Raw genomic sequence first — 16,840 nt, forward strand, 5'->3', positions numbered from 1 at the left:
AAATTCAGCTCGCGAGCCGAAGTGGAGAAGTGATGTGGAGAAGAAGTGACGTGACCCAGAATAGCAGGGGTTGAACCCGCTGTAATTTTGTAAAGGTCAGGAAGCCCTCCGCTCCTTCCCCCTGTGGGGTGTGATGATGACCTCAGCCGTGTCGCAGGGTGTTTCACTAATTGTTCCCTTTCTTTCCTAATCGACTTAATTCTTTCTGTTTGTTTTCGCAACAGAGCGAGTTGGTTTCTTAAAGCGATTGCAGCCTATAATTTATTGATGATATTACAAAATAGCTCCCGGCCGTTGCATAAATTAGGCAAGTTTAATAAGACGAGAGAAAAAAAAAACCCCATTCCAGCTATTCTTTCCCGTGAGGTTTCCTGAATTTCCAGGAGAACCACGGTTCTGTGTCTGATTCACGGTCTGCAATGTGAACAATAGGCTTTAATAAGAGCTTCCAGATCCGCTCGGTTAGCCGGTGCCTGATTTTAGGTGGTCCGCACTCCAAACACGCCCGTGGTGGTTCATTCTCCCACCTACGACACTTTACTGCAAGATAATGGAGATAGAGTTAATGAGGATCCCGGAGCTCGAGGGCCGTGAATATGTGTGCTTTTTCAAGATGAGTTCAATCACAGTCCACACACTCTGGTACCGAGGAGCATCTCCGCTGCACACTTTGATTTTGCTGGTCTCTTTCTCCACCGTCCTTCATTCCTTCCTCTGTGCGATTTATGCTCTCAACTTCACATCACTCTCTAATGCAGAGAGCTAGAGAGTGGTAATTCAGTAGACAGCATCTAATCTGTTCACCTGTCCCTATGTTTCATGAGTCGGGTACATTCTGTGAATTCTTTGTGTTTCTGGTGGTGTTTTTTTTTTTTTTTTTTTTACTGTCTTTTTAAAAAATCCATTCCTTGTCCAGCTTTAGTTATCCATTAAGTTTTAATGTTCTAACTTAATCCCATTATCCTGCCATCCATGTCTATTAATCTTTGATGAAATACTTTTTCATGCACTGGTTATTAGACGTTGCACGTGTCCCCAATCTCCTTGGAGCAGAAGTAGGAACCATCACGTCATGGAGCCTCGGCTCACACAATGTCTGTGTTATCACCAGTGTTTGCCAATAAGTTGTCGCTTCTCTGCACAGTTTCTGTTTTTTTCTCTGATTGTCCCTCCGAAGGCGGTAGAGGACAGTTTGCTTCGGCTACGTTTTGTTGAAGTGTCATTCTTTGAAATAGGAAACAAAATGTGTTTGATCAATTAATTACACCAATTTCTATACCTGTGTTGTGAGAAACTGGCAAATTGTTAATCAGGAAGTTAATTGGTACTTCTCAAATATCACTGACATCAAAACCAAGGTTGGTTTTTCTTGATTGGTGGATATCGATGTTATGCCGAGAGGTGGAAAATGAAGTCAGCCAATCTTTGGCTGTACATCAACAAAGCTGGTTTATTAAGTCTGGTGCAACACTAGAGTTCAAAAAATGGCAGCCCTCCCATGAGTCTATACGCCGGTTAAGCCCCGCCTTTTCAATTTGCATCGGCCAATCACCTCAGAGTGGGGAAAAAGAGAAACAGTTAACTTTTACATAAACTGTATAAACGCCAACAATTATTTATCAATAATAAACTATCAGGCAGACGTATGGTTATTAGACGTTGCACAATTGCATTTCAACAAGGGGGAGAAAAAAGGGAGCATGAACAGCCACTATGAGGGTGATTGACAGCGCGAAAGACCCGCCCCCTGGCTCTGATTGGTTGTTTCCAGTTAGCGCTATAAAAAGGCAGAGTAGATTGATTTTTTTTAATAGATTATCTGTCTTATACCTCACTGTCACAATATAGTTCCAACAAATATGTGAAAAAAAATATTTTATATAAAAGTCGCATACTGCAGCTTCAAGTGATCCACTCTCAAATTGGAGGGATGGATGTTTTCATGAAAAAGCAGTGGTGCAGTTTGTTACCTGCAGATCAGATCTACATTTGAGTTTGCAGCTCAGGCTGCTGCTGCAAGCACGCCGCATTTCTTGCATCTTCTCTTGATGGGCCGCTCAGCAGTGGAGCACACAGCCTCTCAAACACAACAAGATGTCTACCACGTCTACACACATCGCTTAAGGTCATTCTAATATCCATCGATAGGAATCAGTCATTCTGTAGCTGCCTTGGGGAATTCCCCTGAAAAAAAAGAAGAAGAAGAAATAATGATTCAAAAAGACCTGAGAGGGAAAGAATCTGGTTGTAGAAGTTACAGTTTGAAATAAAATGAATAAAACCCTGACACACACCTTGTGCTTTGCTTGTTATCTAATTAATAGTTGAGCATCCCACAATTCCTCCACCATCGTCTCTTCATAAATACCTCATGTTGACAGTTTGTGTAATTGCCATGTGGACACAGTGGTCCTTCTGAGACAGCTTTCTCCTGAAATGAATTTAATACTATCTGTCACAGTTCTGTCGTTTATTAAATATAAATAATTCAGTCACAGATATCATAAATCCATACTCTACTGTGATTAATTAAAACTGAGTAAGACCTGCAGCGGATCCTTTGTGGTTTGAGTGATTTCAACTTCTTGCTGATTATTTAACATCAGGTGTGATGTGTATTAATGTGATGTTCAGACACTGAGGAGTAACGTGTGATATCTCTGCTTCACAGCGTGGATTCTCTTCTTCCTGATAGAAGAGGGCTTTGCACTGGCACAGAGAACTAAAGGTGAGCTCAGGCAAAACCTTAACGTCATTTTTAAACCACGTGTTCGTGAACGCACATCTACGGTATGCCAAAAGTGCCACATTAAATTAATAATGAATACTTTCTTTGTTATTTATGAAAATGTATTGCAAATATATGATTAAGTACATGATTAAATATTTGCATTTACAATCAGTTTATTAAGATGTATTATAATCTTCAGAAATTGATTTAAATCTAGAATTTTTTTCATATTTGGTTATTTTTTGTCATTTAACATGTCATTGTGCTTGATCAAATGGACCATGACACCTAAAAAATATATATTTTTAATTTATTAATCACTTATTTACAGTGTTTTAGAGTATTAAATCTGTTATCTGTGAGTTTATTTCTAATCTAATTTACATTTATTTGAATTGTGGGATTTTTGGGACCTCCATAAAAATAACCTTTCTCCTTAATTCAGTTTTCTCTCTCCTCCCGTTTTACTCCCTACCTGCTCTTTGCTGTCCTTCCCTCTGATCCTTTTGCCATCTAATCATTCTCTCATTGATCCACTGATCCAATAACCGGTCTGTTTTTCCGCTGTTCTGTCCTCTTCTCTGACCTCAGACTCCCCAGGCGACCCCGGCGGCCAGAGCCCCGGACAAAACGACTGCGGCACGTGGGTCCGCAACATCAACGGCGGGGTGTTTATGTCACCGAACTACCCCAACACCTACCCACCCAACAAGGAGTGTGTTTACATCCTGGAAGGTATAAAGCCTGGCCGATTTTAGCCGTTTTCTGCTCTGTTGCATCAGTTTCCTCCAGAGGGAGCTCTCTGCAGACTCAGGGTGGGCGTTTCTAAAGAGCTAACTCATCGGCTGGTTCCTACTGCGGAATTCCTTCCAAAACTTGAGTGTCTGAAAGAGAGGCTGCTTTAAAAAGTTAAACAAGAAAACAAGAAGTTAGCAATATTGTTTTGACTCAAGGTCATTTTAAGTAACATTATTTTGAAAGATTTTTTTTTTATATCTGTATTATTTGTTTTTAACTACTTATGTGAGTTTCACATTATTTCAGAAACTAAAGCCGATATTGTTTTTAATTTAATGGCAGAGTGTCAACATTAAGCCTGCCTATGCTTATAAAATCTCTGAAAAGTCATTACTGTTACTTATTAAAACAGTGGGACTTATGTTAATGCTCTTATTTTGAAATGTAAGTAAAAGACGGACACCATAGTAGTTAAAGATGGCTATATCTAAAAGAAAAAATTAAAAACCGTTGTTAATTTTGACCAATCAGGTGTGGATTAACAAAATCAAGAGGAACAAGTTGCATAAACCTTTCTCAAGGACCACATCTGATTGGACAAAATTAAGTTTGCTATTTGAATTCTTTTCTCTCTCTCTCTCTCTCTCTCTCTCTCTCTCTCTATCTCTCTCTCTCTCTCTCTCTCTCTCTCTCTCTCTCTCTTTTTCTGTCTCTCTCTCTCTATTTTAACATCACTAGTTTACTTTTCTTGCATCGAACTTTAACTGATCAGTTTTTCAGTTTCACATCCTTGCTGTTGTAACCCAGGGCATCAGAAGCCCTTAGATATAATAACGGCATGCAGATTGTGTTAGCTGGCAAAGGAGCACATCAGGTTACATTTCAAAATAAGAGCATCAACATAAGTCACACTGCTTTAATAACCAGCAGCAGTGATTTTTCAGAGATGTTTGTAAGCATAGGGAAGACTAAATGTTGATACCCTGCCATTACATTAAAAACAAAATCTGTTTTGGTTACTGAAATAATGTGAAACTGTCATAAGAAGTTCAAAACAAAAAATACAGACAAAAAAAAAAAAGATGTTACTTAATCTGGCCTGGAGACAAAGACAATGTGCTGCTAACTTCTTGTTTTCTTAAAGCAGTCCCTGCAGATGGACCATTTCTCTATGTTTCTGGAACAAGTCTGCTGCCAATGACTAGCCGCATATCCATTAAACATAAAATTGCTCAAATAGGATTTATTAAAATAAATTCACTTAATGGCATCATACCAGTTTTGAAAAAAGTAAAACATTTTTATACAAAGGTTTTTTGTACCGAAATGTGTTTATTTTCCAAAACTGCAATGGAAACACTTTTATGAATCATGAGTCATGTGACGGACAACCGGATTTTACTACTGACAGAAAAGGTGAAGAAGACGATGGGAAGTGATTGGCAGGCGATGGCATGGCTTGGTTCTTAATGACTTATCAGGTGAACAAATTTATTTATCTGTGATTTTAATTGCATTTCTGATTTAATGGACACACCACAATTACGAAATCATTTTTTTCTCAACTTTGGCGGAGTATCGGCAAAGTTTTACACACATTTGTAATGGAAACTTAGTTGGCGTTCCCTTAGGGTCTCGGAGAACCCCCTCTAACATACCCGCTTGATTCCCTCCTTTTAGTAAATGCCCTCACCCTGACTGACATTGTTTTATTGAACCGGTTTTCCTCTCTGTCGCTGGAGGGCATCATGCATTTATTTTTTATTTAGATTTTTTTTACGACCCATTCTGAATTTTATAACCTTTTAAACTGCGGTTCCTTCCCCTCACCCTGGCTTCCTGCCCGCTCGGCGCTCGCTCTGTTCGTCTTCACACTCAAAAGATTTGCTCATTGAAGGACACATAAAGGAGTGGAACATCTGCTGCAGAACTGGGCTTTCGTGGCTCGTCGCTGAATTGCGAGCGTCCTCGTCGGCGTTGGTGCTCGCTCAAACGTCGCATCAATCAGTAATTTGGAGGCGCGCAGAAAGCATAATGGAAAAGATCATTAGCAGCTATAGGAGACGGGGATCTGGATGATGCGTTCTCTAAACTGATGAACTGTTTGTGATGCTGAAGCACGGCTCCTCATGCAGATGAGATGCCTCCCTCTTCCACGGCGCAGGGGGTTGGGGGGAATAGATCTCACACACGGCTCAAGTGCTCCACCTGTGGACCAATCAAAACCAAGGCCCGCTCTGGCACATCACACAGATCAGGCCGATCAGTTTCTGTCGTTTTGTCTCGGAAGGCCTCGGTCTTCTCCGGCGTGCCGCCTCAACAGACACAGAGACACTCACAATCCAGCGTGGGGGCTAATCAGTTAGCTTTGTAATCATAATTTGTGGTTAGTGAGCCTCATTGATTGTGTCATGTCCCCAAGTTCATCAGCTAAATAGATGAGGTGATTATATATTCTGCTGTTTCTGTGTCAAGCGCTAGTCATTAGTTTGCGTGTGTGTGTCACTCGGAGAAAGACGGGAAGAAACACACATACACACACACACACACACACACACACACACACACAGACAGAGAGAATAGGAGGTGCAGACATACAAGCTGCTTCTTCAAGCAGAATATCACAGATCAAATTCAAATTCAAGACAGAAAAAAAAACATTTGAGTCATTTTGTTGCAGTTATACAGAAAAGAAAAAAACAAAAACAATCCACTCTTGACTTCACTCTTTGTTCTCTTCTCTGGGCATGGACAGCCTCTCCAATCCCCCGCCTTGCTGCTGAAGCTCCCCTCTTAACCCCCATCATCTTCATTTATTTTTTATTTTTTTGGAGCAGCCATCAGCTGCTCCTTTGTTTCCGTGGTGGAAACGGTTTTGGTTTCAGAGCGCCCCGTTTCGTTCCCCGCCGCAGACGTGCTGATTTGCCTGAACCGGCGAACTTCATATCAGAGACGCAGTCAGAGACGGCAGCTTCCCTCCAACGCTGCACAGCAGCTCTGCTAACTGTCATGGCTCCTTATGAGTTGACTGTGACTTGAGGCGCTGCACTGCGAGCGCACCGATGCCACTTAAAAAGTCTCTGATTGTGAAGCTTGTCGAAAAACCCTTTCTCACTGTGACACACTTTAAAGCTACTGTATGTAGCTTTTTACTAAAATGTGTTTTTTTTTCCATATTTGTTAAAACTGTCACTGACAGTATAGCATGAGATGGATAACAAAAAATAAATAAAATCGAGATCCTCCACCTCCGTCTGTAGAAAAGCATCAAAATCTACCAATCAGGGCCAGGAGGAGGGTCTTAGCGCTGTTAATCAACCTTGTGTACTAAATAGTTTAATGGTGGAGAAACAACTTACCGTTTCAGAAATGTTGTTCATCCGCCGTCATCAGTAGCCATGCTAACTAGCATTAGCATTTGTGGCAGGCTATGTTTTAGTGAACATGTATAGTTAACAGGAAGAGCAATGGGACTTTAAAAAAAACAGCAAAGAAGAATTGGGACTGGTGCAAAAGTTAATCTTTCTGCAGGACAGCTGTCAACATACAGCCTGAGTGAAGTGGATCAAAGCGTGTTCATATTTTAGAATGGCCTGTCTCCGTTCAGTTCAGTTTGGCACCTCATTGCCCCACATGAGGGAACCTTAGTGCCAAGACAGTCAAAGCATAACCTCCGCATTGACACAATATCACTTTTAATGATGCAGCTAGAATGGTAGCTCAAAATGGTTCTGCAAAGTATAAGGGCACAGGAGGGACAAATAACCCAAATACAAGTTGCACTTATGGAGCTAAATTGGGGCCATAAAGTTTGCTCAAAATAAAAAAACAGATATTTGAAACAGGAAAAACAACTTGAATCTGAAAAGTTGATAAAAAATGTTTTTCAATTTCACATCCTTTTTCAGGTTCAATTTGTTTTTCACTTTCAATTTTTTTAAACAATTTTCGGTTTTAATCTTAAAACTCTTTTTCAGTGTCAAATGTTATTTTTTTTCAATGTTCCTTTATTTTTAACAAACTTTATGGCCGCAATTTAGCTCCTTACTTTTCAGAGATTTCTTTTTTTAATCGCTCGTTTTCCTTCTGCTGAACAATTATGTTTTACTAAAGCACATTGAAGACTGAAAACATTGAAAACATGAAATTCATCAGGCTCCTAAAACAAATTTGCAATAAAAAAATTTCATCTGTTTCTACTTTGATAGTCTGACCCATAAATCCAGACTAACTATTGAAACTCAAAATCTCATTCAGATAATTTCTGCCCTATAAAAACAAGCACATTTTTTTGTTTGTTTTTCTTTGCTCTCGTGTTTTTTCCCCACAGCTCTGCCCAGACAGAGGATCCAGCTGGCTTTCGATAAGAACTACTACATCGAGCCGTCGTTCCAATGTCGCTTCGACCACATCGAGATCCGCGACGGGCCGTTCGGCTTCTCCCCGATCATCGACCGCTTCTGCGGAGGGAAGAACCCGGGCCTCGTTACCTCCACTGGCCGCTTCATGTGGATCAAATTCACCAGCGACGAGGAGCTGGAGGGCCTCGGCTTCCGCATTCAGTACACCTTCGTTGCCGGTGAGCGGTGAACTCAACAAACCTCTGTTTTCTTTTTTCTTCCATATCGAAGGTGCTCAGAGAGATGTGCAAGGAGCGATGTCGGATTAAAAATAATAAGCCTCACAGGGTTTTCTGTTTTATCTGTTTAAAATAACACACCGATATATAATTGAGTTTTTCTCACCGTTTATAAACTCTACTTCTATAATCTTGGTGTCTAAATTAAGCTAACGCCTGTGAGGCTCCATAAAAAGTGTAATTAGTGTAGCAGCTGCTGTAGTTTCAGAGAAAATTAGATTTGATGTTTTTTGTCTTTCACAGAATATTTTTGCACTTGTATCGTTTCTAAGTATTTTAGAAATGTCAACAATAAGGGTATAAACTTTTGGAAACCATAGATCTACCGCTACCTGTTCAGTAGAGCAAATGTACACTGGTTTTAGTTAAAAAAAATAAATACCTGAGAGCTTTGGCACAGATTGGCACCATCTATTAAACACCATCCTGTGTTTTTTACTTACTAAACTTAATACATTTGTTTTTACATGTTTGTAATTGCTTGTTTTTCATTAAAAAATACCCAATGTTATTTTTTATTCAGTTATTATAAACAATAAGAAATTGTTATATTTGACTCCAATTGAAGTGTATTGTTTGGAAATCCAGTATTAAAAAATACATAAACTTTAGAAAAATTTTACTAAACAGAACAGAATAGTTTAAAACCGCCCAAATATGTAATTTTTTTGGCACTACTAGAGCTCCATACTATGTCTTTTTGATGAAGATTTCTGGTCCCTCATGTCCACAGTCTCTGAGCATAAACCCAAATGCTCAAGTGCTTTTTATCAGCTTCGAGCCAAGAGTCTGACGTTTCCATGGATATCAGATATGTTTAACTGAGGGCAGGTGCAGTGATGAGTGTATGGAAAGAAGTTAAATCTGCGTGGGGCTTTACAGGTTTTTAACCCGCACCGCCAAGAGCCTGAAGCATGCAGCAGATCGTATTTTGATGTTACTGAGATTCTCCGTCATGTTCAATCATCCACTATTTCTCTTTTATCCTTCAAACATCATAAACATCCTTTTTTTGGGGGGGTGGGATTTTTCCATCTCAATTCAAAAGTCTTTAAATCTAAATCCACAGGCGCTCCCATCAGACAGGAGATAAGGAATCCTCTCTGTGCTTTATCTAGGCCGCTTTGTCGGGACCGTATCATGACTCCTCTGCTTACCTGTCCATGCGTTGAGAGTAATGTGCCTCCCAATTTTTTTGATCATTTCAGACCCAGACTTCCATTTGCACGTGGGCGGACTGCTGAATCCCATCCCAGGTATGACGCCGGCTCTGTCCCGTCCGAACGTGACGCGCCAGTAATTGTGTATGAAGTCAAAGGATGTTCGTATGCATACTTACGAGCCTGCGAAAGGACGCAAGCCTCTTTCATCTTCCTTTTGCCTCCCCGTCTTTGTTCCTCTCTCTTGATGTTGTCCTGTGTTATAATCTTCTGTTCGCGCTTCAGTTGAGCCCTAAATCTTTTCCACTCCTCTCTTTAACAAAACCCACCGTCTGTCGCGCTCCTCTTTTCAAACATCTTTTGTGGTTATGTTCTCACTGCTCTTCCTCATGTTTGTCTCAGTTTTTTTAAAGGTGTTTTTTTTTTTTGGTCTTCTTTGTTTCATTGTGCAGACTGTCAGTTTGAGATCGGCGGCTGGGACGGGATTATTCGCTCCAGTCAGGTGGAGGAGGAGGAGCGGGTTAAGCCTGGTGATGCTCTGGACTGCATCTGGACCATCAGGGCTCCGCCCCAGTCTAAGGTCAGTAGACAGGAGCGTATTAGCCACGATGCCGGACCGGGCGGCCTTCCTCTGGAAAAGAAAGCAGAAAAGCTGCCAGTGGGGGTCTGAGCTTGACCTCTGTGAGGACGAGTCACATTTAGTTTCATTTTATCATCTTCATTCGTTCCACAGGAAGACTAGAATATATGGTTTATATAGTTTTACATTTCATATCTGACTCTGGAAACAGGATGGAAAAACATTTCTTGTCTAGACTGAAAGCTGTATCCGTCCATCCATCTGTCCATCCGTCCATCCTTCGTTCATTTGTTTGTTGGTTACATCGTTCATTTGTTTGTTGGTTACATATTCAATGTCTGACCATACAGACTTAACTGCCATAAACTCATGCAGAACATTTTGAATTTTCACTTTAGAAATTGGCTTTAAAAAGAAAACTGAATTCTTTGAAAACTCTGTTCTGAAAATGTTTGGAATCTTCACTTAAAAGTCTTAAGTAGATCTGTGTAAGTGATGTTACTCTCAGCTATCTGACTCCATAGTTCCTGATGTAAAAAGTCTGATGTACACCCGTGTTAGAAGGCTTAGTGTCAGTCCACACCCCAGACGAAGGCATTCATTCCCCTCTAATCGCTCTAAATGGCAAAAGCCAGCATGGCCTCTGAGATGGAGCTCATGAAAGCACCAGCGTTCACAGAAGAGAGCCTCCAGACACACACAGGTTCTACGGATGTAAATGTGAGCTGAAATGATGTAAAGGTTTACCACAAAGACCTCCTCTGTAATTAGCCTGAGGCTCTGAGTATAATTAACAACAGAAAGAGCTTAAAATCTTTTAATTGTTACAGAGAGCGTGCCGTCCTCTGTACAGTAATTCTGTTCTAGAGTGATTCTCCTGGCTTTCAGCAGAGAACTTGAACCTTAGAGATGTTCTGTAGCTTAGCCTCAGTGTTACGCTTGATTACATTCACTGCAACATACATGAACTGAAACGTTAATCCATTCAGAAATGTGCTAAAAATAAACTTGAAAACTAGAAAATGCTATCTGCAGAGATCTGGTATAGAAAGTGAATAAATCAAAAAATTAGCATTTGATGTCCAGATCAAATGTCATTGTTAAATTAGAGTGAGCGACTAGTTATAATTTGTTCATATGTTTAAATTGGAAAGTCGGGATTCTTAAAAACAGGCTAAGGTTCATTATCCAACATGGCTGCTGTGTTACTAAAATGTAGTCAAAGTTGGAGTTGAAAACTATTTTAAGTATTTCTTCACCTGTTTGGAGCATAGAGAGCGGCAGCATTGCCCTCCTCCTTTGTTGCTTTGCATTGCCAGTCAGCTAGCTCACAGAAGGTTAAACTGTAACGTCTTACCAGAAAGACTAATTAATCTGTTTAGTTAGTATTGTAGCATTATTAAATCAGTGAGAATAGAACGATTATTTTAGCAACAGTAGTGTATGGGACCACGGGAGAAGTATGTAGTTAGCTTGTATTGCTAATAGCAGTCATCATGATAGTAGCAGATATTCCCACTATAGCTGCTCTTCATGTACAACAAAGAGAAAGTTTCAGGTAAAACGTATTTATCAGCCTGTTTTTCAATGAACCAGTGGAAAACATTGCTACGCTAATGTCGCTAATAACGTCTAGCACCAAAACAGTTAGCAAATTTAGCTGGTTTTCTCAACTTGTAGCTAAAACATTTTAGCTTAGATGTCTGAGTAAAGTTGGCCACCACACCTTCTTCAAGTCAAACTAAATTTGTGTAAAGCTTTTGTACAGGTTTGTGCAGTAACAATTTTACTTTGTGCTGCTATTTTTAAGATATTAATAAAAGTCTCCACAGGTCATAAAAGGTCAACCAGTCGCTCACACATTTATGAAGTCAAACAAATTTGGTGTCAGTCGACTGAGCTACCTTTGTACTGCTAAAATTTCTCCTGTGCAAACATAAAACAAACATTTAACACCAATTTAGTTTGATTTGAGTAATGCTGGCTGTACTTATGGCCTTTAAACATTAATATCTCCAAAACAGAAGCAGCACTAATCGAAATTTCAGCAACCAAAGTGTCACTGCATATCAGAAAAGTCCAACAAAAGTTCAAAAAGAACCTTTTTCTGTTCAAATTTGTAATTTCCCATCACTCAGCTCCCTTACTTTCAGGTGTGTGGCTCCGTGTCACGGTGAAGGGAGAATTTAGCAATAAAAAAAACACCCTGGAGATTGAGAAGAGTATATTTTTTTATGTGCCAGGAGTGAAAGCCCACTGACTTCTTCTGATATTTATGAGATGATATGAAGAATCTCATTGAAATTACAAGCATAGTCAGGCTAGCCTTGATTCACAGCAGCTCTGTTTCTTCCCTCACGGCTAAATGACTCATCCAAACTCCCGCGCTGCTCACTGGCTGCAAAATGAGCACAAATGAATGCACATCTTAAATAGTGTAAAACCCCAGATGTACCCAAATTACATAATGAAGTGTCACATAGTGTAAGTAATGTTCTACGCATATGAGCACATTTCTGCCCTTCTGACAGCCTGATGGACGTGTTGCGCCGGTCCGGCTCGTGCTTTTGGAGGCAGCAGTGACGATGATCTGAATTTAGCAGAGGCTCTGGCTTTTCTCGCCAGATATTAGGCAGATGAAGCAGAAGGAACAGTGGAGTGCAGTCAGCTGCTGCAGGAAACAGGTGCTAAATGGGCTGGAGGTTTTGTCAGAGGGGTTGCTCTCCAATGCCAAACAAAATAGCAAGAGGTTTTTAAAATAAGAATTGGATGCACACCTTGGTTAGAATATGGATAAACTCAAATCTACACTTCACATGCATTCCTACGAATAACTGGTTCAATGTAAGTAAGTTGCATTTTCACCACTTGTTTTGTGCAGTCATTAACAAGCTTCTGGCAGAACTCTGGCTGAATATTTAATCACTTTTTCAACAGAACTGGTAGAGCTTGGCATGCGTGGGTTTTCTCCGGGTACTCCGGTTTCCTCCCACAGTCCAAAAACATGACTGTCAGGTTAATTGGCCTCTCTAAATTGTCCCTAGATGTGAGTGTGTGTGTGCATGATTGTTTGTCCTGTGTGTCTCTGTGTTGCCCTGCGACAGACTGGCGACCTGTCCAGGGTGAACCCCGCCTCTCGCCCGGAATGTTAGCTGGAGATAGGCACCAGTACCCCTCCCGACCCCACTAAGGGGACATGGGTGTAAAGAAAATGGATGGATGGATGGTAGAGCTTGCTTAACTTTTAAGCCTATTTTGCAAATAGTTTTTAGCCTTTTTTTTTTATCAATTCTTCAACCGTTTTTTTATGGTTGTTAGGGAAGTTTCTACCATCTGGTTGCAATAAAAATATTGCAGGATGTTCAGAATGAATGCAGGGTAAGCTATACAAGGATAGGCTGAGTCTAAAAGGAACGGCCAGCCATGGCAGCAGTGGGTCAGCTTTGCTAGTCTTTGCTAATTCTGTGTTGCAGGATATCTAGGATTTAGAAGATCCCACTGTGCTGAAAATGTACCTATGAAATCTTAACATATCTACAATTTTACAGAGAGAGATGGCTGAACACATGGGTCTGCAACATGCTGCTCCGGAGCCACAAGTGGCTCTTTGGACCTCCCATATGGGTTCTTAATAATTTTAACTAAAATGGAAACGAACCAGCTAATGTTTTCAAATTTAGATAGAATAGCAAACACATTATTTTAACTGTTTTCTTGAACTGTTTTTTTTTTTGTTTAAATATTTGCATTGTTTCCCCCAAAGAATGACACTAAAAGTCCTGTTAATATGCATTTAGATCTGTTTTTCTTATTATGTTGGAATTTGTGTGCTTTTTTTTACCAACACACAAAAGAAGTACATCTTGTTTTTTCATCTGTATCTTTATTTTAAATCCTAAAGCTAGAAATAAAAGGGTGGTTTTTTAAAAAGTAATAACAAATTTTCCATAGTAGATGTATCTAAAATTCTAAGTTATTTTGCATTTTCCAGATTGTCTTAATGCCAACTCTCTGTGCGTCTACAGATTTACCTGCGCTTCATGGATTACCAGATGGAACACTCAAACGAGTGCAAGAAGAACTTTGTGGCCGTGTATGACGGCAGCAGCGCCATCGAGAACCTGAAGGCCAAGTTCTGCAGCACCGTGGCCAACGACCTGATGCTGGACAACGGCGTGGGAGTCATACGGATGTGGGCCGACGAGAAGAGCAGGCTGAGCCGCTTCCGCATGCTGTTCACCTCCTACATCGACCGTAAGAGAACATGATCTGGTGTGGTCTTCTATCGCTCCTTTGGCATGTTTTAAAATAGCTGTTTCCACTGACCAAATAATTGCACAATTTGATATTTTGAAAATAAATTCACTTAATGGCCACACCAATTGTGAAAAATTTACATTTTTGGCGCTAGATGTTTTTTTTTTTTTTTTTTTTTGGCCATATAGAAATTGATTTATTTGGCAAACCTGCAATGCAACACTTTTTTTTGCATCACACAAGTCACATGATCAACAACCGGATGTCGCTGCCGGTGCAAACCAGGAAGAAGAAAACAACAGGAAGTAGTTGACATGTTTTTTTAATGACTTAGTGCATGAACAAACTTATCCACGTGTCATTTTAATTGAGTTTCTTATTTAACGGAAACAATACAATTGTGAAATTGTGTTTTTGACATGAGCAGAATATAAACTTGTTAAATCACAAACATAAAACTATTTTCGTAAATATTTTTTGTGGTAGAGTAACAGTTAGTTGATCAGTGACTCAAGTAATGAGTCACTGATCAAAACATCAATCATTTAATATTTAAAAATGACATCATCAGATGAACCAAAAAACTAGAGTTTGAGGAAACTTTGTGTTTTAAAGATCAAAAAGAAAATAATTCATATAAATAAAAAAACATTTACAAATAACAATCAATTAATTTGTAAAAACGAATCATTTTTACAAATTAATTTTTCCAGATAAAATTTTGGTTAAAAAGCTGCTGGTGAATTTTTGGTAAGAACAAAATTGTTCTTCATTCAGTGAAGTTACTCACAGTGAGTAGAGTATCCAGAAACTTTACTCAAGTAAGAGTAGCGACACTTCATAATGAAATTACTCAAAAGCTAAAAAATAAAACATAGTAAAAATAAAGAAAAAATCCAAGAAGTTACTGTAGTAAATGTAATTAAGTAAACGTAACTAGTTCCAAGCCAACTCCGGGTGTAAGAAAAAGAACACATCAAGATTTAAAAAAAATTCACCTACATGCTAAGCACTGACCACACTATGACCCCAGTTAAAGCTGGTAGTGGCAGCACCATGCTGTGCGGAGGCTTTTCTTCACCAGGAACATGGAGGTGGAACACTGGAAATACACAGCCCTCTGGATGTGCACAGACAGCACATACATACCCTAAAATACTTGTTGGTCTGCAAAATTTTGACACTTTTCAGATTTTCTATTATTATGAGGGGGGTTTTCACTTCCCAGCCAGGTCACCCTTTGTCTGACCACATAAAATCCTTTGAAATTAAACTGTAATTTGCAGACATAACATGATATAAGTAAAAAAAAAAAAAAGCTTGTTCTGTCATGTCATGACCTCAAACATGACCTCAAATGATTGTCTAATTAAATCTAAATTTCCATTGTTTTCAAAAGAAATGTGCCTTTATCCTAAGAGGAAGGCAGCGCGTTATTGCCATTATTTATTTGTAACACACCACCTGCCTCGCTATCTTCCCACAGAGAGAAACAGACATTTATTCAGCTCGTCTCTTATGCTTTCTGTTTGCATAAGCAGCCATCAGCAGAGACTTGAAGTGCAGTTTCAGCGAAGAAAGCTAATTAATACGTGCCATGTTTAGAACGCAGATACGAGAAAACCAATTATTTACCTCAGCGTTTCTTAAATAACCGAAAGCTCCGAATGTTATCTTCACATGCCCGTCACGGCATCACACTGAGCTCATTACAGGTCACTTTCGCCAGGGAAATAGGAATTATTTGATTTATTTCAATGAAAGGAAGAGCTTAGAGGGGTTAATAGAAATCACGCATCAAGCCTCATCACTCTTAAAAAGACGAAGAGACTTTAAACAAATGCTGTCAGAGGTGACACAAAGTAGGAGAAATTGCCGCGCGGAGAAACCGGTTCCTGTTAACGCCGTAATATTTCCATTAACTGCCTGAACGGGCTGAGATATTAATTGCCACATTCTCCTGCACACATCCCCCGACCCTGCCTGAATGTTAATGTTGTTTTCATCAGCAAAAGCCCTCACCGTTGCAGGCAGAAGCTAATGGCTTCAAAATTCAGCACCCATATTTTTTTTTTTTATTTTTATTTTTTTATTACTCTGCGAGTCCTTATAACCGCTTGCGTCCTCATTAATTCCGGTCACGCAGCTGATCTACGGGAAAGTGGGAACGCTGACTGAATGACTCCCAAACTTTATTTGGTTAGTCAGCGGCTGGATCAAAGTTCGCTCGGAGGTCAGAGGAAACTATTAATCTTTGCCACTTGATGTGTTTTTCTCTTCGCACTTCGTCACCTTCGATGTGCCGCTACAAGATGTAAGCCGGACTTTATTAGACGTACACGAAGCTACGCTAGAGTACGCCTGGTGGAGTTGGTAGCTTCGTGGTTAAAAAAGAAAAAAAGAAAAAGAGATTGAAGCGCTGCAGACGTGCTATGAGAGATTACGTGTTAGTAGGTTTAACGGGAGACTTCGGCACACAGTGCTTCTCATAGGCGACCTCATCTACACGTCCTCTTATCAAAGCTGTTTGACCTGGAGCCAGAGACCGCACCGATATGAATACAAGACTGTGGGGCTTGGGTTCAGAGTGACACAAGAAAGTCATGCAGTGTATTTGGCTGAAACGATTAATTGAATTAATGATGATTAACCGATTTTTGACATAACCATCAGCTACTTTTGTAATCGAATAATCATTAACTGAAGCATACAGACTATAATGCATACTATATATA

At 39.8% G+C, this 16,840-nt stretch overlaps 1 protein-coding gene across 1 annotated transcript in view; it reads left to right on the plus strand.

The window, feature by feature from the left end:
* neto2a (neuropilin (NRP) and tolloid (TLL)-like 2a) overlaps window positions 1–16,840 on the plus strand; it is a 26,026-nt gene that overhangs the window by 3,532 nt on the left and 5,654 nt on the right. The window contains exons 2-7 of the mRNA XM_008404869.2: window positions 2,672–2,728; window positions 3,323–3,466; window positions 7,800–8,048; window positions 9,317–9,364; window positions 9,721–9,848; window positions 13,874–14,102. Of these exons, the coding sequence (XP_008403091.1) occupies window positions 2,672–2,728; window positions 3,323–3,466; window positions 7,800–8,048; window positions 9,317–9,364; window positions 9,721–9,848; window positions 13,874–14,102 (855 nt within the window). The remainder of the gene's footprint in view (window positions 1–2,671; window positions 2,729–3,322; window positions 3,467–7,799; window positions 8,049–9,316; window positions 9,365–9,720; window positions 9,849–13,873; window positions 14,103–16,840) is intronic.

This window comes from Poecilia reticulata, linkage group LG3 (genome assembly GCF_000633615.1).
Source record: "Poecilia reticulata strain Guanapo linkage group LG3, Guppy_female_1.0+MT, whole genome shotgun sequence".
NCBI lineage: Eukaryota > Metazoa > Chordata > Actinopteri > Cyprinodontiformes > Poeciliidae > Poecilia > Poecilia reticulata.